At 43.0% G+C, this 26,116-nt stretch overlaps 1 protein-coding gene across 17 annotated transcripts in view; it reads left to right on the forward strand.

The window, feature by feature from the left end:
* The window catches only part of HMBOX1 (homeobox containing 1), a 156,793-nt gene that overhangs the window by 40,403 nt on the left and 90,274 nt on the right, over positions 1-26,116 (forward strand). For all 17 annotated transcript variants that reach the window (XM_075126329.1, XM_048845810.2, XM_048845816.2 and 14 more), the window contains one exon: positions 19,010-19,093. In XM_075126329.1, coding sequence (XP_074982430.1) covers positions 19,071-19,093 — 23 coding nt within the window. In that variant the 5' untranslated portion in view covers positions 19,010-19,070. The remainder of the gene's footprint in view (positions 1-19,009; positions 19,094-26,116) is intronic.

Consider the following 26,116-nt stretch of genomic DNA (forward strand, 5'->3'; position numbering starts at 1 on the left):
AGTAATAAGAGGGTGAACTAGAGTGCCTCATATTAAATGAGGATATTGGTATAATAGCCATCACAGAAACTTGGTGTCAGAATAGCAGCCGTGTTAGTCTGTATCCGCAAAAAGAAAAGGAGTACTTGTGGCACCTTAGAGACTAGCAAATTTATTTGAGCATAAGCTTTCATGAGCTACAGCTCACTTCATTGGATGCATTCAGTGGAAAATACAGTGGGGAGATTTATATACACAGAGAACATTAAACAACGGGTGTTACCATACACACTGTGAGGAGAGTGATCAGGTAAGGTGAGCTATTACCAGCAGGAGAGCAGGGTGGGGGGACCTTTTGTAGTGATAATCAAGGTGGGCCATTTCCAGCAGTTGATAAGAACATCTGAGGAACAGTGTGGGGGGGGCGGGGAATAAACATGGCAATTCTTCAACAAAAAAACTTCAAAAACAGACTCCAACAAGAACCTGCTGAATTGGAATTAATTTGCAAACTGGATAGAATTAACTTAGGCTTGAATAAAGACTGGGAGTGGATGGGTCATTACACAAAGTAAAACTATTTCCCCATGCTTTCCCCCCCCCACCCCCAACACTGTTCCTCAGACATTCTTGTCAACTGCTGGAAATGGCCCACCTTGACTATAACTACAAAAGTACCGCTCTCCTGCTGGTAATAGCTCACCTTACCTGATCATTCTCCTTACAGTGTGTATTTTGTACCAAATGTCTAGAGGATAGCTATTGTGATGCCAATTTTAAAAAGGGCTCCAGAGGTGATCCCAGCAATTACAGGCCGGTAAGCCTGACTTCAGTACTGGTCAAACTCATTGAAACTATAGTAAAGAACAGAATTATCAGATACATAGATGAACATAATTTGTTGGGGAAGAGTTAACATGGCTTTTCTAAAGGGAAATCTCTACTAGAACTGTTTGAGGGGGTCAGCAAGCATGTGGACAGGGGTGATCCAATGGATTTAGTGTACTTAGATTTTCAGAAAGCCTTTGACAAGGTCCCTCACCAAAGCCTCTTAAGCAAAATAAGCTGTCATGGGATAAGAGGGAAGGTCCTCTCATGGATTGGTAACTAGTTAAAAGATAAGGAGTACTTGTGGCACCTTAGAGACTAACAAATTTATTTGAGCATAAGCTTTCGTGAGCTACAGCTCACTTCATCGGATGCATGCAGTAGAAAATACAGTGGGGAGATTTTATATACACAGAGAACATGAAACAGCACCAGTGTGAATGAGGTGTTGCTTTACTGCGCTCTGATCAGCCTCCGGAAAAGTCCCATAATCCCCTTAAGTCAAGGGGCCACTCTTGTCACTGTTGTGAAATTGGCTGCAGGAATGCGGAAATACCTTTTCAAAGCTCCCTTTCCGAGAAGCTGGCTGCTTATCAGCACTGAGAAAAAGCAAACATTTACTGTTTGCTTTGAGTGAGTGAGAGAGAGGCGGGGGGGAGGGGGAGGTCTGAACTTACAAGACAGCATGCTGACACGCACTCAGCACCCCAAAAACCCACTCTCTCCTCCCCACATACACACAACACACTCCCTGTCACACCCCACCCCACCCCATTTGAAAAGCACGTTGCAGTCACTAGCCTGCTGGGATAGCTGCCCATAATGTACGGCTCCCAGTGCCACTGCAAGTGCAGCAAACGTTGCAATGCCAGTGCACTATCAGTGTGGACAGACTGCAGCGCTTTCCCTACTGCGCTCTACGAAGGCTGGTTTAATTCACAGCACTCTACATCTGCAAGTGTAGCCATGCCCTGAATGTGGTATAGTGAGATTACATTACCAACCATGATTAAGTTGAACAGCAGTGTAAGGAGTTTTCCCTATTACAGTATTTTGGAAGCACATTTTGCCCAGAAGTAATTAATAATTTTGAGTGCAGCCAACAATAAGACACCTTAAAGTAGCTTAATATGCAGAGGGTCAGTGTTATGCACTTTTTGAAACATCAGACCCCTTTAAAAGTGTCTCAGGTTGGCCAGCTCTTGGCCTTTCTCTGTTGAGAGGATGATAAAATTAAAGTAGCTTGGGGTGGATGGGACTAGTTTTGTAGCCTGTTCTTAAAAGTTCCCTTTGTAAAACAAATTTTAAGGAGGAAAATGCTGTGTAATTGACTTGTCATGTAAAGTGCACGTTGTGTGATAAAGGAGGTTGCAGCTTTCCCGGTTAATTTTCCACTAAACATATTAAAAGTTTGAATACTTATAATGCGATTAACACAACCCACAGCAACCTGATACATTAAATGCTATGAATGAGTCAACAACCAGCTCCTGATGACTTCAAAAGTTTCTACAGTTGAAAACATGAGTCCAAACCTAGCCTTTGGCTATGTCTGCTCTGCAAAAAAAAAAAAAGGTGTGGGTGATAGTTGTGGCTTTTGCTTGTTTTGTTTTAACATCAAGATAGCTATCTTGATGTAAACTCCCAGAGGGGACAAGGCACAGGTGGTTTTTACCTTGACTAATTACATCAAAATAAAACTAGTTGTGTCTTGTCTCCTTTGGATTTTACATCAAGATCTTGATGTGGAAACCTCAAATGCATCTTTTAGCAGTGAAGACAGCCTTAGGCTCTGACTTCACTGCTAAAAAGGGTGTGTGTTTATTGTGGGATAATGAACACGCACTAGTTACCCTATTGTAAAATCCTGGTGGGGGAGAGGCACATTTAATTTGTACCTGGAGGTCACCCATAGGCAGGGGTATAGTATTGAATTTGCCTACCTGCCTCGCTTGTGAAAACTGCAAGTGCCTGTCTCCATTAAGATTTTACAGCAGGATAGTTATTGCATATTAATTATCTTGTGGTAAAAACGCACCTTATTTTAGCAGTGAAGGCAAAGCCTTAGACAACCAGCGCTTGCAGTGTTGGCATCCTTCCTCTGTTAGGGCAACCCCACTTGGGAGATGGAGAGGAAGGTCAGACACCAAAAGTGATTTGGCAGGTTCTGAACAAGCATGAGATCTCTGAGTTAATGGAGTACTTAGTGTTAATTTATGAGTGTATCTATAACACTGACTGGAAATCGGGTTTACTTTGTGGTCTGGTATCTTCCTATTTCAAGTTCAACTTCTATGTGTTAGTGGAAAGTGAATGTGAATTTGTGAAAACATCCCACGTGTTTCAGAAATCAAAAATGGTGTGAAAAGACATTCAAACTGAAAAATCATACAAGTCAGATCACTAAAGTTTAGAGAATCAGGCTAATCCATTTATGTACATTTGTATACTGTTGCCCATCTCCTAAGGGGTAGCAGATTTCATGGGTTTGTAATGTCAGTTTCTCATAGAAGCAGAAATCAGTGATGTGAAGTCAAAGTATTTTCTAGTGTAATTTGTTTATAAGATGTCCATGAGCCCTGTTTCCTGGAACAGAGGGTATCATAAACTGCACCAAGGTAATTCCATCTTGCAGAAAACTTAGGTGAGTATAGTGTCTGTTATATATATTTTAAAATAGAGCTTGTATAATTAGAACAAGTCAAGGCATCTGATATTTTTTGATGGCCTTTGGGCTGGCCTACACATAAAACTTGTATTATATTTACTAAAATTGAGTTAAACCAGAGCAAATCCTGTTTGGAAAACACTTAAATCTGTTTACATCAGTTTCCAGGTTTTTCTGGTTTGACTAAATCCATTTAAAACGTGAATTTAGTTAAACCAGAGGAAATTTTGTGTGTAGAACAGCCCCTATGGCCCCAGTCCTTAAGCACGAGTAGTTCCATTAACTTCAATTCAGATTTCCATTAAATTCAGATTGCCAACTCCAAACATGCAAAATTCATGAGTGAGGTCTTAAAATCATGAAACCTGCTTAAAAATTATATTTTTTTATAAATTTGAGGCTTTTTTTTAATGGTTTGAGGCTTTAGGGAAACTTAAAGTTGGGGCTTTAACACAAAATATCAAAAGGCTCATGATCAAAATTGTGGGAGTTGACAACACTGATACCTTGCTGATCTAGGGCTTAAAATCCACATCCCTGAGCAACCTAACCCCAGCACTACGTTGACAGGAGAATTCTCCCGTAAACCTAGCTCCTGCCTCTCAGGGAAGTGGGGGCTTGTCTACGTTTAAAACCCTACAGTTCTGCAGCCCCAATTCTGCAGGGAAAACATGAAATTCTGCACAGAACATTATTTCTGTGCAAATTCTGTACTGCGCAGTGGTGCAGAATTCCCCCAGGAGTAACATGGGGAGGGAGGTTGTACTGGTTTAACTAAACAGGTGTAATTAAAGCAGTATAACTTTCTATATAGCAAGGCATTAGAGCTTGAGGCCAAGGCTAAACAGAGCCATTATCTCCCTCATTAACTTGCACAGTTTTTGAGCTAGTTCAGGTTAACTCTCTGTAAATGGGTGGCATCCTCACCCTGTTATTAACACAATATATACATAGAATACGACATTGTCCAAAGTTACTTGTGTCAGAGATTGCCTTTATTATTAAAGTAATGATCCTAAAGCAGAATTGTATTTATAGACCTTAAGGTACCCCACAAGCTTCCTCTTGTCAAGGATGATTAGATTTCTTCCTGTAGTAATCTCTTGTCCCTTCTACTCTGTCTTTTGGCTAGAGAGACTCTGCCTCTTATAAAAAGAAAAGGAGTACTTGTGGCACCTTAGAGACTAACCAATTTATTTGAGCATGAGCTTTCGTGAGCTACAGCTTACTGCATCTGATTAAGTAAGCTGTAGCTCACGAAAGCTCATGCTCAAATAAATTGGTTAGTCTCTAAGGTGCCACAAGTACTCCTTTTCTTTTTGCGAATACAGACTAACATGGCTGTTCCTCTGAAATCTGCCTCTTATGTTTCCTACTGAAGCTAATGCGATCCACCTATTCTGAGTGCTGGGTGGAGTCATCAGGATTGCTCTGTTATACTTTAAAAATATCTTTGCCAGCCATTGTGGACAGGCCTGCAATGTATTTCACAAATTTGGAAACGGAGACAAAGACTTAGAACACAGCCTCCAAACAAACTTTTTAAGCACTGCTTGCCCTATTCTGCTCTATATAAGGTTCTTGTACTGATGTCATGTGTCAGAGCACCTACCAGTAGTTCATTAAATGATGTGACTGACATCTATCACATGTGGTTCATTCCTGTCTTCAATGTCTTGCTGAACCATGTTTAAACTGAGTCTAAAACCAGTTCAGCAAACATAGTTCCTATCCCATTGCAGATAGGGTCAAAGATTTATGTAGTTGACAAAAGTATCCAAACACGATCAGCTGGATAAAAACAATCTTCTGAAGTCATAAGGTAATATAAATGAAGTTGGAAGTGTCCCTTTATCTAAGTCACCATTCTGGATAATACTCTTAGAACTATGGAAAAAGAATCTCTCTCTCTCTCTCTTGCCAGTAGAATCATTAGTCAGCAAGAACGTGCAGAACTTTGTGAAAAATTGTTTTAGATAATTTTCTATTGCAGACTAGCTAGAAGAGGGCCTTTTTTTGCGTATCACATCAAATGATAGCTTTTATTTTTTTAGGAATGATGGATTGATTGTAAATGCACCCAGCTCCTCTATGGGATCTAAGTTCTGAATATGGACACCTATGTTCAGTAACTGAATACCGCATTGTGAGCTCTCAAATGAGCATAGATGAATCTTCAGAGGGGCGAGGCTCTCATTTCAACCCATATGGAGAGGATCAGATAGGTAGAAGATGGATATCAACAGAGTTGGTAAGAGGGCCAAGAACTGAGTCTATGTAAAAAAGGAAGAGGAAAAGTCCCCTCAATTTTGAGTGTGCGCATTGTGTTTCAGGATGAGTTTTCATCCTGAACCATGTGTGTACACACAATGGAAGGCAGGAGGCTTGTCTAAGACTTCAAAAATTAGAAGTCAGACCCTGATGCATTTTTAAAAAAACCCTCATGATTTTAAATCAAATCCCATGACTTTTTGGGGGGGACTCTGGCTCATGGTTTTAAAGTTGTTGGGTTAGCAATACTGTGTGTGTGTTTGTGTGTGTGTGTGTGTATATATATATATATATATGTATAAAGGCCAATTAACAGTGATGTAGAAAACTTAATGTTTGCATTTCCTGACACTTAATGTTAACTGTGCAACCTTAGTATTGCATTGACAGAGATTTTTGCATTAACTTGTATTTAGAGAAGAAATAGCCCGTGCTCACCAGTAGCATGCTCAATTCAGCTTTGAAAGCTCTCCTCACTGAAACGGTTTGGGGGTGAAGGGGCAGTTCTAACCTCTTTGCAATGCTGTTCTTGAGGCATGTTGCTGAAAGGCTGGGCGAGCAGGACAGCAATCCATTTTGGTTTCCAATCACTATCTTTGCAATCAAAATGATAGAAACATCCTGGATTGTAGCAGTAGTCCTGTGCCTTTTCTCCAGTGGCAAGCTTCTTAGCCAGCATTCACCAGTGTGGTAAAAATGCTTGAGGTTTGTCAATGCGACAGCTCCCACTTTTTGTTTTGGGTGGTGAAGCTGCACCAATGGGGAATTAATGCTAAGTCGTTTGCTAGTGTAAAATAGCCTATGAGCTGTTGATGCCAGTCAAAAAAGAATCTCTAATTGTGTCATGAAATGGGATGAGGATGAGGGCAGTGTTTCAGGAGGAATCTGCAAAAATCATAGAAACCAATGAGCACGCTCGGAAACCTTTCAGATCGCTGCTTTTTATCACCCAAGGACTGTTTAGATGTGTGGTGAGCATTCTACAAAATGGGGAAAATGTCTTTTCCCGCCTCTCCTTGCTGCAATCAAAACTTGGCTAACTAAAAAGCTGGCAAAGTTTCCTTCCCCAGAAACTGATACTTGCATGAAGACTAAGGCCTGGTCTATACTAAAAATTTGTGTTTACATAGCTGGGTTGGTCAGGCCTGGGAAAAATCCACACCCCTAAGTGGCATTGTTGTGCCGACGGAACTCTGCCGTAGACGCAGACAGATGGGCAGAAAAATATTTCTGTTGGCCTAGTTATTGTCACGTGGGACGGTGGCATTCCCACAGCGATGGAAAACCCCCTGCCATTGCTGTAGGCTGCGTCTACACTATGGGATTATGCCGACATAACTATGGCACTGCAGATAAGCTGCTATAGTCTCCGTAGTGTAAACATGGCCTGAACATGGAGCTATCAGCTCAAAAGGAGCTGCACCAGGTAAAGCACCTGCTTGCATCTAGAAGACAGACACTCAAGGGCAGATTTCAGAGTAACAGCCGTGTTAGTCTGTATTCGCAAAAAGAAAAGGAGTACTTGTGGCACCTTAGAGACAGACCAATTTATTTGAGCATAAGCTTTCGTGAGCTACAGCGCACTTCATCGGATGCATACTGTGGAAAGTGTAGAAGATCTTTTTATACACACAAAGCATGAAAAAATACCTCCCCCCCCACTCTCCTGCTGGTAATAGCTTATCTAAAGTGGGGTGGGGTGCGGGGAGGTATTTTTTCATGCTTTGTGTGTATAAAAAGATCTTCTACACTTTCCACAGTATGCATCCGATGAAGTGAGCTGTAGCTCACGAAAGCTTATGCTCAAATAAATTGGTCTGTCTCTAAGGTGCCACAAGTCCTCCTTTTCTTTTTACTCAAGGGCAGAGCTACCTGCAGCATGTTGTCATCAGACTGCTTTCTACAGTTTTAACTCTGGACATTCTCCTCTGCTGATGAGCTCTTCCATCCTCTTTCATCATCGCTTCTACTCGCCCTTCACGCTCCTTTCCCTATTCGTCACTTGCTTGCCTTCAGTGTCCCCTCTCCTTTCCTTTGTTTTTCCATTTAACAAATCCCCTCCAAAAAACTTAAACCACCTCAGTTAGCTTCTAAATTCACTTGCAATAAATATAAATATGGGAAAATTTAATAAAAAAAAAAAGTTAGCACCTGAAAATGCAGTTAATAATGGCTGCAATAACAATAGTTAATAACAAATAAATTGGTTAGTCTCTAAGGTGCCACAAGTACTCCTTTTCTTTTTGCAAATACAGACTAACACAGCTGCTACTCTGAAACCAATAACAATAGTGACAGCAATAGTCATTGTCAAAGTTTGACTCAGACTCACAATTTATCAGACCACTCTGTTTTATTAGCAAAGCTGCTCTGCTAATACATTTAGAAGTGAGCCCCCCAAGTGGGGCTTGTGTCTCTTAATTTATACAGCTTTTTTGGAGAACAAGTTACAGAGAAGTTATAGACAAAAGAAGAAAAAGATTTTAGTCACCACCCTTCGAGATTCCTGAGACCAGTCACGTATCTCCAATTACCTGCCACCCTTAACAATCTCCTTTAACAGCTTCCAGTTAACTTAACTAATTGCCCTTCACACCTTCCATTCTGATGCCTGCTTCTTAGATATACTGGCTCCATCTTAATTGCTTCTCCATTCAAAATCTAACTGTCCCTACGTGTGCTCCCTCAGATACTTTGTAACATGTTTTGGCATGCTCTCTCATATACAATGTATCCAGCATGTCCCCTTATACAACGTTATACTTATACAATGTTATACTTCCACATCATATACATGGGCACACGTTCTGGAGGCTATTTCCCATTTAAACTATACCTGTTTCAAAGTAGACCAATATAGCAGTTAAACACTGACCATGGTTCTCTTTAGATCTGTAATTCCATCTTCAACAACTTACCGTCTTTCTGAAATGCTCATTGAGAGTTTTTTTGGCTGTTCCATGTAACAGCTTTGATTATTTTTTTTAGCCATTTTGTGGTTATTTTAAGCTTCAGAAAACAATAAAATGTACTCCCTCCCGCCTCCCCCAGCTCCTCTCCATGCCTTTATGAAAGCAGAATCTGTGTAGATAAAGCACAGTTGATCTGTTAGGAATTACGGTTTCTCAGTTATTCTTTTGGTCTTGCATATCATACCTTTTATGTAGAAGAATATTTAAAGGTGCAGTGTAGAACAGTAGGATGAAAGATTCCAGTGTGCATTGAAGAGTTTTTGTGACCTAGGAACCACCCGTTCTTTAACTTTTTTTAAATGAATTTTTGTTTTCAAAGTGAATTTTAGTGCTCATGAAAGCTGCTGGCTTTGATAGCCGTAGAGATTGAAACCCTCTACCCACAGATAGCACACGTGGCAGCAGCATAGTCTAATGGTTAAAGCATTAAATTGGGACTCAGGAGCAGCCTTCTGTTTCCAGCTCTACCGCAGCTGCCCGTGGACAAGTCACTTGATCTCTCTGTACTTCGGTTCCTCATCTGTAATATTTCTGTATCTCATGAAGCTGTTAAGAGAATTCATTCACTAATGGTTCTGAGGCACTAATACGACACCGACAAGGATCTTAGAAAAGGCAATATTTGAATTTTAAAAACTCTTACACTGTCCTCCAGAAATGAACCTCAACTCTGACCTGACAGGATCACCTCTAGGTAAGACTGTTGTTTGCAGGTTTCCTTAATCCATGGCTGATCTTCAGAGGTGGCTGCTTAAGGTGATAATGTGTCATGTGGAAAATTGTGCACTGGAAGCAAGACTGAGAACCACCAAACTGATTTCTTGTAAGCTACCAAACCTCATGAGATGATGGGGGACTTTTAGTCACTCCTTTCCACATTCAGGAGTGCCAAGCAGGGTCAGATCATAGATCACTCTAATCCAACCATCTGTCTTAGGAAGTGGGCAGCATTTGATATTTCAGGGACAGGAAGAGCCCATACCACTTGGCGTTCCCTTACCTAACTTGCAAAGCTGTTCCTGTGATTAGGAACAGAAGGAATTCCTCCTTCCTGACCCTCTCAGTCTATCAGCTTATTCCCAGAAACTTCCGATTTAATTACCCTTGTCATCACAATGTGCGTAGCTGCAGGTTTTATTAGTGATCATAAAGTTATTGAATCCTCTTTAAAATTAATCCATACATCCAACCACTGTGGTTTTTCACTGATCAGCTCTGGCAGCAGGGAATTCCACAGATTGGCTCGGCACTTCACAAGTCCCTTTTTATTGGTTCTAAATGTACCGTCTCCCTCCTACTCCTCCTCCTCCCTGTGCTGGCCTCCCAGCCTTTTATATACTTTTCTCGCAGCTCAGCCCCCAGACCGGGATTTTTGGTGCGCTCTGCCTCTGTAGGAGCTAAAACAGGAGTGAGAAAACTTTTTGGCCCGAGGACCACATCTGGGAATAAAAATTGTTTGGCGGGCCATGAAAACTCACAAAATTGGGTTTGGGGTGCAGGAGAGGGTGAGGGCTCTGGTTGGGGGTGTGGGATCTGGGGGTTGAGGGGTGGGGTGTGGGGGGGCAGTGAGGGCTCCGGCTGTGAGGGCAGGCTTTGGAGTAGGGCTGGGGATGAGGATTTGGGGTGTAGGAGGGTGCTCTGGGCTGGGACCAAGGAGATTCGGAGGGCGGGAGGGGGATCAGGGCTGGGGTAGGGGTTTGGAGCATGGGGGATGAGGTGGCATAGGCTCCGGGCGGCGGTTACCTCAAATGGCTCCTGGAAGCAGTGGCATGTCCCTTCTCCGGCTCCTAAGCAGAGGCGCGGCCAGGCAGCTCTGTGCGCTGCCCTGTCTGCAAGCACCGCCCCTGCTGCTCCCATTGGCTGTGGTTCCCGGCCAATGGGAGATGCGGGAGTGGCGCTTGGGGTGGGGGCAGCGTGCAGAGCGGAGCCCCGTGGCTGCCCCGATGCGTAGGAGCTGTAGGGAGGCCATGCTGCTGCTTCCGGGAGATGCGTGGAGCGGCCCCTGACCCTGCTCCCTGGCTGGAGCACTGGAATGGGGGCAAACCCCAGACCCCGCTCCCCAGCGGGAGCTTGAGGGCTGGATTAAAATGGCTGGTGGGTCGCATCTGGCCCGTGGGCCATAGTTTGCCCACCCCTGAGCTAAACTGAAGTTTTACCCTCCTGAGAGTCCATTTACCAAGGTAAACAAATGATTTACTGACCTTCCTGCCTCATTGCTGCAGACTGTTACTGCTCACGGGCACTCTTTGCATCCTATCCTTAACGTTCTTTACTCCATTTCAGTACCTCTTGCCTGGACAAAGCTTTATGACTTGGTAAATCAGTCTGAGTGGTACAAAATCAAATGCTTTCCTGAGATCCTGATAACTTATATCTACTGTTTCACTCATGTTTAACCTAACAATTTGGTTGTATAATAAAAAGGATTTCAGCAGATTTGTCAGGCATGACCTTCCTTTTATGAAGCCGTACCAGTTGTCCTCTATTAAATTATGCATTTCCAAATGTTCTGCAGTTTTGGCTTTTATCAACACTTGTAATACATTCACACAGCTGACGCTGGATTTTCTGATCTAAGGGATTTCAACAAAAATCTTTGTCACTCCCCAATGCGGTCTACAGATTTTTGCAAAATGCTTTATATAGAATTTTCCTTTAGTTTTCCAGTTTGCTTAATTTATCTTTTCAGAGGATAAACTTTTTGAGACTGAGATTATCTTTTCTCGTATCGCTCTGGGCATTCTGCCTGTGTTTAATACAAAATAATCTGATCACTGTTTGCTAACCATCCGCTCTGTGTGCCATATGTGAAATGAGTGGAAGAACTTCAGTCTGGTCTTAGCAAGAAGTGATGTTGTCTAGTCTGTGGATAGGGCACTAGACTGGGAGTTGGGAGACCCTGGTTCTTTTTCCAAGCTTTCTCAAGCACGTCACTTCACCCCTCTGTGCATCTTTTTCCCTTCCCATCCTTGCTTGTCTCTGCAGGACAGGGGCTGTCTCTTTGGATGTGTGCCAAACACAATAGGGCCCTGATCTCAATTAGGGCCTCTAAGTGCTACTGTAATACAGGTAAGCGTAATTCTTAGCGTACAAGTGTTCATATCACAGAATCTCCAGGGTAGCCAGTATTAGCTGGCAGTCTCAAGAAAGCGGCTAAGAATTGAATGAACCATTGAGACTCCCCTTTCAGGAGGAGACTCCCCACTGGAACATGTCCGAGGGTATGTCTTAATTGTAAAAGTAGCTTGGATGATGGGCACACTGGTCTAACTCTCTGAGCACCCAAGTTACCCTTCCCCGGGTGTGAACAGCTACCCTGCAAAGCCATAGCCAAGTTACTGCATTCTCCCTGGTGCTGCACACCCCACTGTGTGTCGCTAGGACTTCTGGGGGAACATCCCATGGTTCTTTTGTGCTTTTGTAAGCTGAGCAGCTCTACGGTTCTTTTTCAGAGAATTGTGGGAGAACTTGTCTATGCTTCTGGGCTCAAAGGTGGGATTGTGGGAAGGTGCTGGAGGACTCTCCATGCTCAAGTGGTTTAGACCAGGGTTTCTCAACCCATGGGTCATGACCCAAAATTGGGTCTCCAGAATGTGTCAAAGGGTTGTATGGGAAGCCTGGGAGAGAGGGTTTGGATCCTGCCTCCACCGTGGTGGGGAGGCACTCCGGGGGAAAGGCCTTGTGGGAGCTGGGTCCCTGCCCCTAGATGGGTGGGAAGGCCCTGGCAGTGGTTGCAGAGCTCTCCCTCTCCCTGCACTTGCCCCGCAGCAGTAGCTCATGGGGCTGCAGCACTACGCAGATTTGGCCCAGTTGCTCCTCCATGGTGATGGCAGGGAGCCAGATGTGCCAAATTTGAGCACGTGGTACTGGAGCCCATACACTAGAAAGCAACACCACTTGCTCAAATTTGGTCTGTCTTACCCTGTGTCGGGGCATCAGGCCAAACCTTAGCGGTACTTCAACCCTGGAGGCCGCAATGCCTGGAGCGAGGAGCCAAGCCCAGCCAGCCCCTCAGGAGAGGAGCCTCAGGAGCTACCACTATGGTATGCCCAGTGCACTTATTTAGTGCTTACTATGTTAATTTGTATATTATATATCATGGGTAAGAAATATTTAGTAAGCCAGATGTTTTTTGCACTAAAACTATTTATTGGGTTGTGACAGACCCCGAAGGTTTACAAATGATTTAGTTGGGGATTGATCCTGCTTTGAGCAGGGGATTGGACTAGATGACCTCCTGAGGTCTCTTCCAACCCTGATATTCTCTGATTCTATGAATGGGTCCTGAGCCCAAAAAGGTTAAGAATCACTGGTAGGAGCTTGGAGGCAGGGAATTTTTAGTGAAGGCTCCTCAGGTCTGGAACTTGCTTCCCAGAACCCAGATTTATGCACCTTTAGGTCATGTTGCAGAGCTTATCTTTTGTTCAGAGGTTTATTTTGGGAAAGTGGGTGAATGGACTGTAATGACTAGCGAGAGAGTCCTAGATTAGGTTTGGAAGGGAAGATTTCATATTTTGGATACTAGTCCTATTTTTGTGAATGCACCAACAGCTCCAGATGGTCACATCTTAAAATAAGTTTTTTAATAAATACAGCACATGTAGTTGTCAAAGCCCTGTTTAAACATTAATCTGAACCTCTACTATGAATAAAAGGGCTCTTTATTATAGCACAGAAAGGCATAACAAGAACCAGTGGCTGAAAGCTGACCCAAGACCAATTTAAATTAGAAATTAGGCATAAATTTGTAACAGGGTGATTAACCATTGGAGCAAACTGCCAAGGGAAGTGGTGGATTCTTCATCTGAACATGTCTTCAGATCAAGACTGGCTGCCTTTTTGGAAGAGAGATTCTTTTGCCAAACACAAGTTATGCTTTAGAGAAATGCAAATTATTGGGCTCAATACAGCGGTCTTTGGGTGAATTGTGATGGCCCATGATATACAGACAGCCAAACTAGTTCATCTAATGGTCCCTGCTGGGCTTAAATTCCATGGGTAATTAGAGGAGTTCAGTCTGTATGTCTGTCTGTTACTTTTGAGAAGAAGGATTGTTTCATGATCAGGGCACAGGACTGGTGAGTTGGATTCTGGCAAAAATTCAGCCTTGGTACAACTTAATTTTTTAAAGACAGTGGTATTACACCCGGGCTGAATTTGGCCCATGCTGATTTAAGAACCCTCCTCCATGGGTCATCAGCTAGGTTTGGAATTAGGCCCTTCAGCACCATAGCACAGACCTCCACCATTTGAGCTAACGGAGCAGTTCCATTATCTGGCAGCAGTAGTAGGTTTTTAATGGACCATCCACTGGGGCAGGTGCAGCACACATTCAATCAACAGTGTTATGTTATGTGGCCGTAAGCCAGCAACTTAACCTTTCTGTGCCTGAGTCACCTTCTAGAAAATAAAGACAAGACTTTCCTGCCTCACAAGTGCATGAAGACTTTTTTAATTCATTGTTTGTAAAGACTTTTTAAGATCCTTAGATAGAAGGTACTAGAGAAATACGAAGTAGTGTACAAAATACAAAGCCTGACCCACTCAAAAAAAAAAATTAAGGGGAAAAATTTATCTCTTTTCGAAATAAAGTGCTATCAGTGAGATCTTAACCAAGAAACTTCCTTCTTTCTTTTGCCAGCAGTTGGGGATCAGGGGAAGCTGTACTTCAAAACATCTAATTGCACATAGTGAGAAATGAAGAAAACTGAAGTGGTTCCCAAGAACATATTAGAAAATCTGAACTAAAATGAGAAAGATATCATGTCAAGTGAGACAAATGCAAAGTTGATACTCCAGTGCTTCACACATCCACTTGTCCTTGGCACAGAGAAAATGAGATTTTTAATATCTGAGAAACAGATTGTCATGAAGACTCATCATTGTAAATTTAAGCTGCCTTTACAGTAACTTAGGCTGGGAGCAGGGTTGTTCATTACATTCAGTTCTACAATTGTGGACATGATGTCCATATTAATACTGAATTTTTTTTATTTTGTCCCTACTAGGAAAGTGAAAAGGGAGTTGTTGTGTGTTTTCCCTGTATTACTAACGGGTAATTTATTTAATTAATAATATGAAGAGGGCAAAGGTTTGTGAGTTTTTACTTGCATATCATCTATAGATTATGGTGGCACCTGCTTTTGCTGCTGTGATTAAGGCTGGCTTAGCATGTTGGTGTATAATAAAAGGAAGAGGGCATTGATACACCGTTGTAGAAGTTTGTTGATGGCTGTAGTCATGTTATGTAGGCAGAATGACCTGGCTAAAATCTAGGGAAATGTGGTCTAGATGAAATTACCATAAAGTGGGTGCATAACTGGTTGAAAAAACTGTACTCAACAGCAGCTATCAATGCTATTAAATTGGGAGGACGTATCCAGTAGAGTGGTACAGGGGTCTGTCTTGGGTCTGGTACTATTCCACATTCACAATGAGGACTCAAGTAACAGTGAGGAGAGAGTGCTTGTAAAATTGGTGGGTGACACCAAGCTGGGAAAGGTTGCAAGCACTTTGGATGACAGGACTAGAATTGGAGAAATGCTCTGAAGCAATAAGTTGAAATTCAGTAAAGACAAGTGCAAAGTACTACACCCTAGGAAGGAAAAAATCAACTACAAGATGCGGAATAACTGGCGGTGCGGTCGTACTGCTGCAAAGGATCTGGGGATTATAGTGAGTCAAACAAATAGAATATGAGCCAACAATGTGGTGGAGTTGCGAAAAAGACAAATATTCTGGGGCTTATTAACAGGAGTTGTATGTGAGACCCGGGAGATAATTGTCTTGCTCCATTTGGCACTTGTGAGCCCGCAGCTGGAATACTGTGTCCGGTTTTGGGTGTCACACTTTAGAGAAGATGTGGACAAATTGGAGAGCAACAAAAATGACAAAAGGTTTAGAAAACCTGACCTATGAGGAAAAGTTAAAAAACGTGTATGTCGAGTCTTGAGAAGAGAGGAGTGGGGGGCTTTTATACGTTAAAGGCTTTTATAAAGAAGGTGGTGATCAATTGTTCTCCATGTCCATTGAAGATAGGACAAGAAGTAATAGTCGTAATCTGCAGCAAGGGAGGTTTAGGTTAGATATTAGGAAAAACTTTCTAATCATAAGGGTAATTGAGCTCTGGAATAGGTTTCCAAGGGATGTTGTGGAATCCCCCTTACTGGAGGGTTTTAAGAACAGGTTAAACCAGCATTTCTGATCTTCATTGGAAGTCTGGTTTATAGTCTGGTTGGCGCACGGCTGGCAGGGAGTGGGGATGCAGGAGGGGATGCAGAGCGCAGGCTCTGGGAGGGGGCTTGGGGCTACAGGTTGGGGTGCAGGGTGCTGGATCTGGGGGGCACTCACCTCGGGTGGCTCCCCGCAAGCGGTGACCTGTCCTGGCTGCTCCTAGGGAGCTGCGGAGCCAGCGTTCAGGGCAGGGGCAGCGCGCAGAGCCGCCTGACACATGCCTCTGCCTAGCAGCAGCCGGGACAGGTTGCCACTTGCAGGGAGCCGCCTGAGGTGAGTGCCCCCTCCCGTGCCCCAAGCCCTCTCTCACGCCCAAACTCCCTCCCTCTTAGTTAACTGGCATTTTTCTTTTACCGGCACCCCCTTTCCTCCAACATGCTAGATAAAATAGCTTGTTCCAGCCTCAGTACAGGAGGCTGAGCTACATAATCTCTTGAGGTCCTTTCCAGCACTACATTTCTATGTATTCATTGTTTCTGTTCTTAGGGTTAGTCAAATCAGAGAGTCTCTTGAGAAGGCCCTTTGCTATTTCTCCCTGATCAACATTAGACCAACTTTCCTTTTGGGCAAGGAGGATCCGTTGTAACCCTCTCCAGAGGCTGTTGGCACTGTCCCTACATTAGCTGGAGGAGTCACTAGTTTCCCCTCCTCTTTTTCCTGTTTAACCTCATCTACTGTCACAATTTGAGCACTATGGCTACCCCTAAGGATCCCAGATCTACCCTGCTGTTCCATCTGATGTTTGTGACTGTTTGCTGTCTGAACATCCCACGTCCACCCCAGCCTTTAACATGGAAAAACTGAATGTCTCCTATTTCCTCCCAAAGCCTTTTCTCTTCATCTCCGTTGAAATTCTGCTGTCCTAACCTCACCCAGGTTCACAGCTTGTCACCCTTTTTAGATGTTTCCTTCTTCTCTTCCCTTAGAATCATAGAATATCAGGGTTGGAAGGGACCTCAGGAGGTCATCTAGTCCAACCCCCTGCTCAAAGCAGGGCCAATCCCCAATTTTTGCCCCAGATCCCTAAATGGCCCCCTCAAGGATTGAACTCTCAACCCTGGGTTTAGCAGGCCAATGCTCAAACCACTGAGCTATCCCTACCTTCTCTACTTGCATCCAGTTGTTTCCAGTTCTTTATATAGAACATGTCAGAAATCTGTACCATCCTTTCTTTTCCATTATCACCACTAAAATCCTTGTCTGTGCCTTGGTCATCTTTCACCTAAGTCCCTGCAGCCTCTTCTTTTTTGGCTCCCCGTATATCGCCTAGCTCCCACTCCAGATTTTAAAATTCTGTTTTGTGGCGATGGAAAGTGATCGTCTTTAACTCTAGCTGCTATCTGCACTGCTTCTTCCTTGCTCTTGGCCTAGGATCAAGCATCAGAGCTAGAGTCCTGAACTTGCTATAATTAGGCCTTCTGCCCTTCAGAAAGTTTATATATATTTTAAGATGCGACTTTATTTTGTTTCTGTTTTAACACAGAAACTGCTTTGATTTTCAAAGCTGAAATTTGGCAGTTGGTCAACAATATGATCTCATTGCTTTTGTGACTTCAGCTGAGGGAAAACATTTTTCATGCAGTTGAGAGGTTTAACGAGAGTAGTTGACTGTATAACAACATTTGGAAAGGGAGATTTGGAGGGCGCGGGAGAGAGAGGCTGACTTTCCCCATCCTTCAGCACGTTCAACACCGTGTCATGGCTGCTATCCCAGACACAAATTTTTTGGAATAAATAGAAAAGAGGATAACAGGACCAATGTGCCCCAGTGCTCATCTCTTGCAGTCCCCAAAAATTGTTCTGGATCTGACCACTTGATCGTAATGGAAGATCCAAACTCGGCACAGGGAAGGTGAACTGCACCCTTTATCTCCCCTAAATCCATGCTAATAGGACCGAGGGGATAAAATATTGCTTCTTATCCAGCTGGAAGGTTTGCTGTTGAGTGGCAACAGTTGAGCTTTTATTCATGCTGTTCTGTAAGTTTGTGTGGTGCCTTCTGGGTCCCTCTGTATTCTAGGGCTTTTCCATTGATGATTCTAGTTCCAATCATGCATGTTATAGAGTGGTCTGTCCCAGACTGAATGAAGTAGAGTGGTCTGTCCCAGACTGAATGAAGTATCCTATAATCCAAGTAACTCTCTCTGTAGTCTGCCTGAGCATGTCCTGCCTGCCTCGTCTCAAATGGATGATAGTTCTGTTTTTGCAGTGCTTCCAACTCATGCCACCTTGGGGAGCAAGTCACTAGAAATGGTAGCTAAAGAAAGTGTTATTAGGTCACCTATTTCCATAATATTTAGCACTTCAGAGCTTTTTGCAGACATTAACTAATCCTCATACACCCCTGGAAGGGAGATAAGTAATTGTGGCTAGCATCATTTCACAGAGTACTAAATGGAGGCATGGATTATTTTTACCCATGGCCATAGAGACTCTGTTGTAGTCTGGATTTCTTAGCCCGGAGACCTATGGTTATAGAACCAGATGCCACCATTCTCAGTAGAGTTCTATGTACATTGATTTGCATGTTTGATTATATATGGAGATGGATTTGTCACAGATTACCATGATAGTAATGAGACTTTAAAATATACCTATATTGATGCAGAGTGTACTTAGCTGGTCATCCTTTTGGGGCCTATAAACATCAAATTGTAATCTGAATCGTTGTAATGTGTATGGTGTTTAAATGCGAAGAATTATTTACTAAGGGCCAATTGAAATCAATGGTGAAGCTCCAATTGGTGTCAATGGGATGAGTCTGGGGCCCGAATGGTACTTGGAATACAACAAAATATTGAAAGATTGTATGAGAAATTCAAGGATCGCAGGGAGGATTTTCCCTAATTTATCATATTTAGTCGTGTGGTCCCTGTTTTCTGCTCTCAAAATGGTGGGTTCAGATTATTTTAATGTGTCTTTCTGTCTGGCTTTTATAAAGCTGCACATCACGGTGGTATCCAGGTTCTGTTGTTGTTAGCCAGATAGTAAAAATGAAAATGCCTTTACATTTTGAGCACATTTTAATGGTATTTTTTCTCTAACTTGTCTGTTACAGAATGGTAAATAACACTGAAGACCCCTGCGAGGCTTTCTGACTTGCCCTCCTCATGTAAAGTATGCTCAGAACCTTTCCAGTAGTGTAAGTACAACAACAAGAAGTCACTCCAGGAAAGTTCAAAAGTTGACATTTCTGTAATTCAATGTAAAGAGAACAGAGGAATGGTCAGAGCTGTGGTCAGGAGACAAATGCTTGTAACTTTTAAGTTTGTGCGACACTTAAAATGTATACTGACATAGCTATGTCAGTTGGGGGTGTGAAAAAACCACATCCTTGGCTAACATAGCTAGGCCAATAAAAACCCCAGTATTAACCCAACTTTTCCAGCAGAAGAGTGCTTCTGTTGGCATAGCTAATGTCATTCAGGGAGGAGGTGTTCCTACACTGCCAGAAAAACTCCCTCTGTCTATATAAGCTGCATCTACACCAGGGGGCTTTGCCAGCATAGCTATGCCCACATAGGCTCTGTAGTGTAGACATGGCCTTAGAAACTTCGAGGTGAACGATAGAGCATTACCATTTAAGACTGGAAATCTTCTCATGTCTCCCGGACATAATGGTTAAACATCAATGCTCTCAAGGAGGTTTAACATCCTTACTGTGAGTTAGTAGAAAGGGTTACAGGTGCCATATGGGTGGTGATATATCAGAAGAACAAAAAGCCTAAGGCAGTGTCCATTAGAGTGAAAATAATTGGTTGCACCAGTTTAAGTTGGAATATCTCCTCTATTTTTGTCTTGTTGTCTTAGGGTTTGTAAAGATAATTGTAAAAGCAATATAAATGCCTGTATCCTTATGCTGCTCTATATCTTTGCTTTGTTTTTGTTTAACTCAAGCTGAAAAGCTTTGGGTGTGAATTCAAAACACCTCAGAATTCAGGTGTCTTTAAATCTGGCTTTAAGTTAAGCCTTCTAGTTTATATGCTTATGTATGATTTTCACCATAACAACCTCCCACTTCCAGCTGCACACGGTAAGTGAACCACCGGATTTAGAGTTTAGGAAATGTACCAGATTGCCTGACACTGGAAAGTAAACTCCTCTGTTCACAGAACAGGTAGCAAGAAGCAGGACTGCAAGCATTTTCTGTGAATGTGCTCCATTCTCTGCTGGAAGAACCACCTCTAGGGCTCAGATCTGTCTGTATAATACCAATGCCACAAATATCTACGCTGAGGCTCGTGGCAAGGGTAACAGTTGAGATGGTTTTTGTGCTGTGGCCACCTGTCGACTAAACCACCAACATGTTTCAAAAAGGCCCCTGGAGAGAACTCTGAGACTTTTAGTTGCTTCTGGATTTGAACCAGTAATTTAGAAGTGAAAGGCTTCTTATTACATTACCGGTCTCTTCAGCCACGCCCATCTTCTCTTACCATAGCTGGAAATATTTCAGATTTATTTCAGTATTGAATAGAGACACCATTTAAAAATTTTAAAGATTTAATTCACAGCAGGAAAGAAACGTGGAGGTAATGCCAGCGCCGCCCTCTACTCCCTTGGTTACACCTGTGTTTTACAGGCTGCAGAATGGCTGGTGAACTTAGGGTAGGTCTACACTGCAATTGAAAACCCGTGACTGGCCTGTGCCAGCTGACTTGGGCTTGTTGAGGCTGTTTAATTACAGTATGGATGTTCAGGCTTGGACTGCAGCCCAGGCTCTAGGACTCTGCAGGGTAGGAAGGTCCCAAGCCTGAACATCTACACTGCAATTAAACAGCCTCTTAGCCTGAGCCCCTGTGAGCCCAAGTCAGCTGGCATGGACCAGGTTTTTAACTGCAGTGTAGACATACCCTGAGCGATCACCTGAGCTGTGTATAGGCACAAGGACAGCCCAGCCTGTCAGTCTTAACTCTGAATCAGACTCTTAACACAATTTTAATGCCTGGTTTGTAGATTTAGACTATTAGCTCGGCTGTCCTGGTCTAATTTCAATTACGTTCTGCCTCTCTAAATTCTCTGTGCAGTTTTAGTTGGGTACTGTGTTCTTCGGTGACTTTTTCCAAAATTGTTGTGGAATGTTGCTCTGTACCGTGAAACAGATGCTGTCTTCCACCCCAGAGGTGGCAGCTTTTCAACGGAGGATTAGAGGCAGAATATTAGAATGGAGGAAAAACACTCCACTTAAATGGTGTGTCGGGTTGAAAAAAATTTCCAGACTAAACTATAGATTAATTTATGTAAAGGGCTGAATAGGCTTAACAAATAAGTGATGGAGACAAAGAAGATGAAGGGCCATAAAACAATAGTGGTGCAAACCTACCATCCAGATGGTACCAGTTTATGATCATCTTCATGTGAGGCCATATGTCAAGCCTATTTTTTTTAAAAAAGGAGGTAACAGCTATCAAACCTACTGCAAAGGCTCCCAGAAATGAGGTTCATTTTGCAATTCTTGATCAGGGCAGGAAATAGTTCTTCAGAAGAACCAAAGAATACAAATCTACAGCAGAATTTTAGAGATATACAAGGCTTGAGAGCTTCAAGAATCAGATCACAGCTCTGAAACTGATCCCCTCTGTGACCTGAAGTAAATAAATTCTCTGTATCAGTTTCCCCATCTGTACAGTGGGGTGAATTATCTACTTACCTCACAGTGCATGTTGTGATGGAATATGGCCATAAGTATCAATATTAATTGCATGTTTTGGTCTGTATTCCAAAATGTGGTGATTATATGCTTGACGTCTGATGGGATCGGATAGTTTGAACACCCTCACTCTCAGGGGGGTATGGTCTCCAGGCCAGTGATTTCAAGCCATTGAGACTAATGGGTCTAACTACCCATACAATGGAGTAGGCCTCAGGGGTGCATTCTCCTGGATAAGCCTTGACAGATGCTCCTGCTGACTGGAAAAAAAACAGGTTGAATCTGGGTCAAAGAGAACCAGGTTTAAGGCTTGTCTACCAATGGAGTTATTCAGGAATAACAATGTCTCCATGTGCTGACAAGCCCGGAGACAAACCTCTCACAGAACAACAGGGCATGCTGTGAGTGGTGACCAATGTGGGTCACAGAAAGATCTGGGCTTGCTAGAAGAATGTAAGCTGCTTCTGAAGAGGAAAGCTTGTCTAACTCAGGCCTGGTCTACATTACAGACTTTTGTTGATATAGTAATATTGTTTAGGGTTGTGATTTTTTTTTTAAACAATATTTTTATACAGGCAAAAAGTCTAGTGTAGACACAATTATATCAGCAAAAAAGTGCTTTTGCCAGTATAGTTTTTGTTTGGGTTACTGATATAAACTATGCTGGCCAAAGCACACCCTTCTGGAATAAGCTGTGTTTGCAGTAGCAGGGTTTCCTGCTATATCTATACCGAGTATAGCTATATTGGCAAACTCCTTCTAGTGTAGACAAGGCCTTACCTTGCAGTGAAGGGTAAGATTACATGAGTCTAAATATGTATGTAGGTTGTTTGTTTTAAAATCCTTTATTTCTTGGATGCTTTGTTCCAACTACTGAGTAAAAATACTTGGTTTTAAGAACACCAGTAGTCAGTATCACTGGTCACAGGTTCTGTGGAATTGCAAATAGCTGAAACCCAGTCAGACCTGCAGGGTGATAAGCAGTTGATATATACCAGGCAGTGTTTACTCTGGTCCTGGTCTTAAAATGTCACATCCCTGCTCCACCACAGACTTCCTGTATGACCTTGGGCAAGTCTATCCTTTGTCCCATTTCCCCATCTGTAAAATGGAGAGAATAGCACTTCCCTAGCACACGGGGTGCTCTGAAGATAGATACATCAAAGGTTCTGAGGTGCATGCTAAAAAGGACAGTGTGGCCACAGCTACTCAGGCTGGCCGCCTGAGTACATAACCAGGAGGTCAGGCAGGATTATGCTTTGGCAACTAGCCCAAGCCGCCTCCCATGCCACTGCAGCCACACTCCTATTTTTAGAGCACTAGCTCGAGCAGAGCTAATGCATGTCTGTCTACGTGCACTTGGAAGTACACTCCTAGCTGCTGTGTAGAGATATCCTGAGTGCTTTTCAGCACTGCATTAAGTGATATAAAGAAAAGGAGGACTTGTGGCATCTTAGAGACTAACAAATTTATTTGAGCATAAGCTTTCGTGAGCTACAGCTCACTTCACTGGATGCATTCAGTGGAAAATACAGTCTCCCCACTGTATTTTCCACTGAATGCATCCGATGAAGTGAGCTGTAGCTCACGAAAGCTTAAGATCAATTAAATTTGTTAGTCTCTAAGATGCCACAAGTCCTCCTTTTCTTTTTGCAAATGCAGACTAACACGGCTGCTACTCTGAAACCTGTCATTAAGTGATATGGCTCACATCTATCATCTGTTGTCTTGGCCTCTCCCCATGGGGAGAAGTCTATGCAGTAGAGTGTCTTGTTTTGGTAGGATTTTTTTTTCAATGTACATGTTGCTCTGTATTTTTGTTAGAGAAGGCAAGGTCACATAAATGCACCTTGCACTTGGAGTGGAAGGTGGTAAGTTTTTTGACGGTCCTTAGTTCCTGGGGGAGTTCATTCATAGTCCTTCCCTGTGTTCAGTAGTCCTCCTATCAGGCACAGCAAAGAAATAGTGGAGTCTGCCCTGGAGCCAGCAGCTTTAATTCCTACCACGCTGCTCTGAGGTAGCAATGATAGTAGCCCTGATTTTACAGATGGAGAACTTGAGGAGCAGAGAGATTAAAGCCTGGGCTACACCTAAAGCATGGGTCGACCTAGCTATATCTCTCAGGTGTGAAAACCCCAAGAGATGTAGTTAAACACACCTAAGCTCTGGTATAGACATGACTAGGTCAATAGACAAATTCTTGAGGATTTTACAGTGACGTAAAAAACCCCTTTCATCTCCGTAGCAAGTTTCTATGCTATAGCAGCGTAGCTGCAGCTCTGCCACCATCGCACTCGTAGAGTAAACATACCCTATGTCTCTATCTCAGACTGCAGACAGAGTAGATGTCGGAGCTGTCGTAGAACTCAGGAATTCCAGGCTCCTAATCCTGTGCTCAGTCCGAGGTAAACATTTTTGTAAGACTTTGATTATGAAAATAATCAGCTTTTATGTAGTGTTTTTTATCTGTATGGCAGATCTCAAAGTGATTTACAAAGGTGGGCAAACATTATTATCCTCATTTTACAGAGGGGAAACCACCGCAGAGCTTAAATCAGTTGCCCAAGGTGACACGGGAGTGTCAATGGTAAAACCAGGACTAGAGCTCAGGTCTGCTTAATACCAACCAGCCGCTATCCACTGATCAGCTGTAGAGAATTCCAAAGACTAAATGGAACAATAGTTTACAGAGAGAACCAGAATGTGGGGCTGTTTTGTTTTGGTTTTTGGTTTTAAAGCTAGTTCAGAGACCAGAGGACACCCTAGAGGAGTGATGTGCTGATAGTTGATATTCCACTCTCAGCCTATGTTCTCTGAGTGACTATTTGATTACACTGGATTTATTTTCAGAAGTTTCAGACTGCTCTTATTAGCTGTCACCATTTTGATCGAAAGCATATGGCAGTGTTCTGCATTCATAAGACAGTGTTTTGCATTCATAAACACAATCAGCAATGCTTAAACTTGGTAGATCAGTTAAAGTCTGATTTCACTGCTTGGAAGTCTTAGGTTTTATTTTCTTAGGACTAGAGCAGTCATTAGAAGTGTTGCATTTATGTTTGTGGATCAGGATGAATGGGAGTGGAATCCTCTTTGAAAATCAGAACTAAGGGATGCAACTGTAAAAGCTATCTTACATGTATTTATTGACATGATGAGCACTTTTAAGGCCTGATTTTTCTTTTTTACACTGGTAAAACTCCATTGAAGTAGCTGGAGATACTATTGCTTTACATAAGTGTTAAGGAGAAGAGACTCATATCCTTAGTTCTTAATTGCAACCCAGCATTCGTAGCACTGACTGTAGCTTCAAAAGTGGCATTACTGAGGCCTTGTCTCAACTACCGCGGTAAGTCGACCTAAGTTACACTACTTCAGTTACGTGAATAACGTAACTGAAGACGACATAGCTTAGGTTGACTTAACGCGGTGTCTATACCATGCTGTGTCGATGGGAGACGCTCTCCTGCTGACTTACTCTTCTTGGGGAGCTGGAGAATCTGAGTCAATGGGAGAGCCCTCTGCCATCAACTTAGTGGGTCTTCACCAGACCCACTACATTCTCACCGCTGTGAGATCACAGCAGTGCTGATCTACCAGTCAATGTAGACATGGCCTTAATATAGCCAAAAGATTCTGGGACATTTCTGGGACATAATATCAGAGAGACAGCTGCCTGCTGCGCATAGTTGAGACAAAAATGGCATACACTTGTGAAGTGGCAGCTGAGTGAGCAGAAACTTGATAGTTTTCGAAGAACAGTCTAGAACTGGCATATTAATAGTTCTATTTCTAATGCCCCTTACAATGTTGTGCCCTGTGTGTGGCAACTTAACTTATTCCTTAGTCCTCTCTTACCTAGTGGTGGATGGGAAACAACCTTGAAGTCTCTGTCTCTTGGAGCTGGTAGCAGTGGGCACTACCAAACTAAGGGGAGCTAGTTACACTATTCACCGTATGTTCTATGCTGGCTGTTGTATGGAGTGGAGTTTAAAGGAAGCTGTCTTGCTTGAGCTCTCTGTAGGGATGAGCTGCACTGGTAAACCAGGAAAGAAGAAAGGCAGAAAAGGGAGGGGAGAAAATGAAGTGACCATGAGATGGTCAAGTTCAGGATCCTGACACAAGGAAGAAAGGAAAGCAGCAGAATACGGACCCTGGACTTCAGAAAAGCAGACTTTGACTCCTTCAGGGAACTGATGGGCAAGATCCCCTGGGAGAATAACATGAGGGGGAAAGGAGTCCAGGAGAGCTGGCTGTATTTTAAAGAATCCTTATTAAGGTTACAGGGACAAACCATCCTGATGTGTAGAAAGAATAGTAAATATGGCAGGCGAGCAGCTTGGCTTAACAGTGGAATCCTTGCTGATCTTAAACACAAAAAAGAAGCTTACAAGAAGTGGAAGATTGGACAAATGACCAGGGAAGAGTATAAAAATATTGCTCGGGCATGCAGGAGTGAAATCAGGAAGGCCAAATCACACCTGGAGTTGCAGCTAGCAAGAGATGTTAAGAGTAACA

This window comes from Caretta caretta, chromosome 3 (genome assembly GCF_965140235.1).
Source record: "Caretta caretta isolate rCarCar2 chromosome 3, rCarCar1.hap1, whole genome shotgun sequence".
NCBI lineage: Eukaryota > Metazoa > Chordata > Testudines > Cheloniidae > Caretta > Caretta caretta.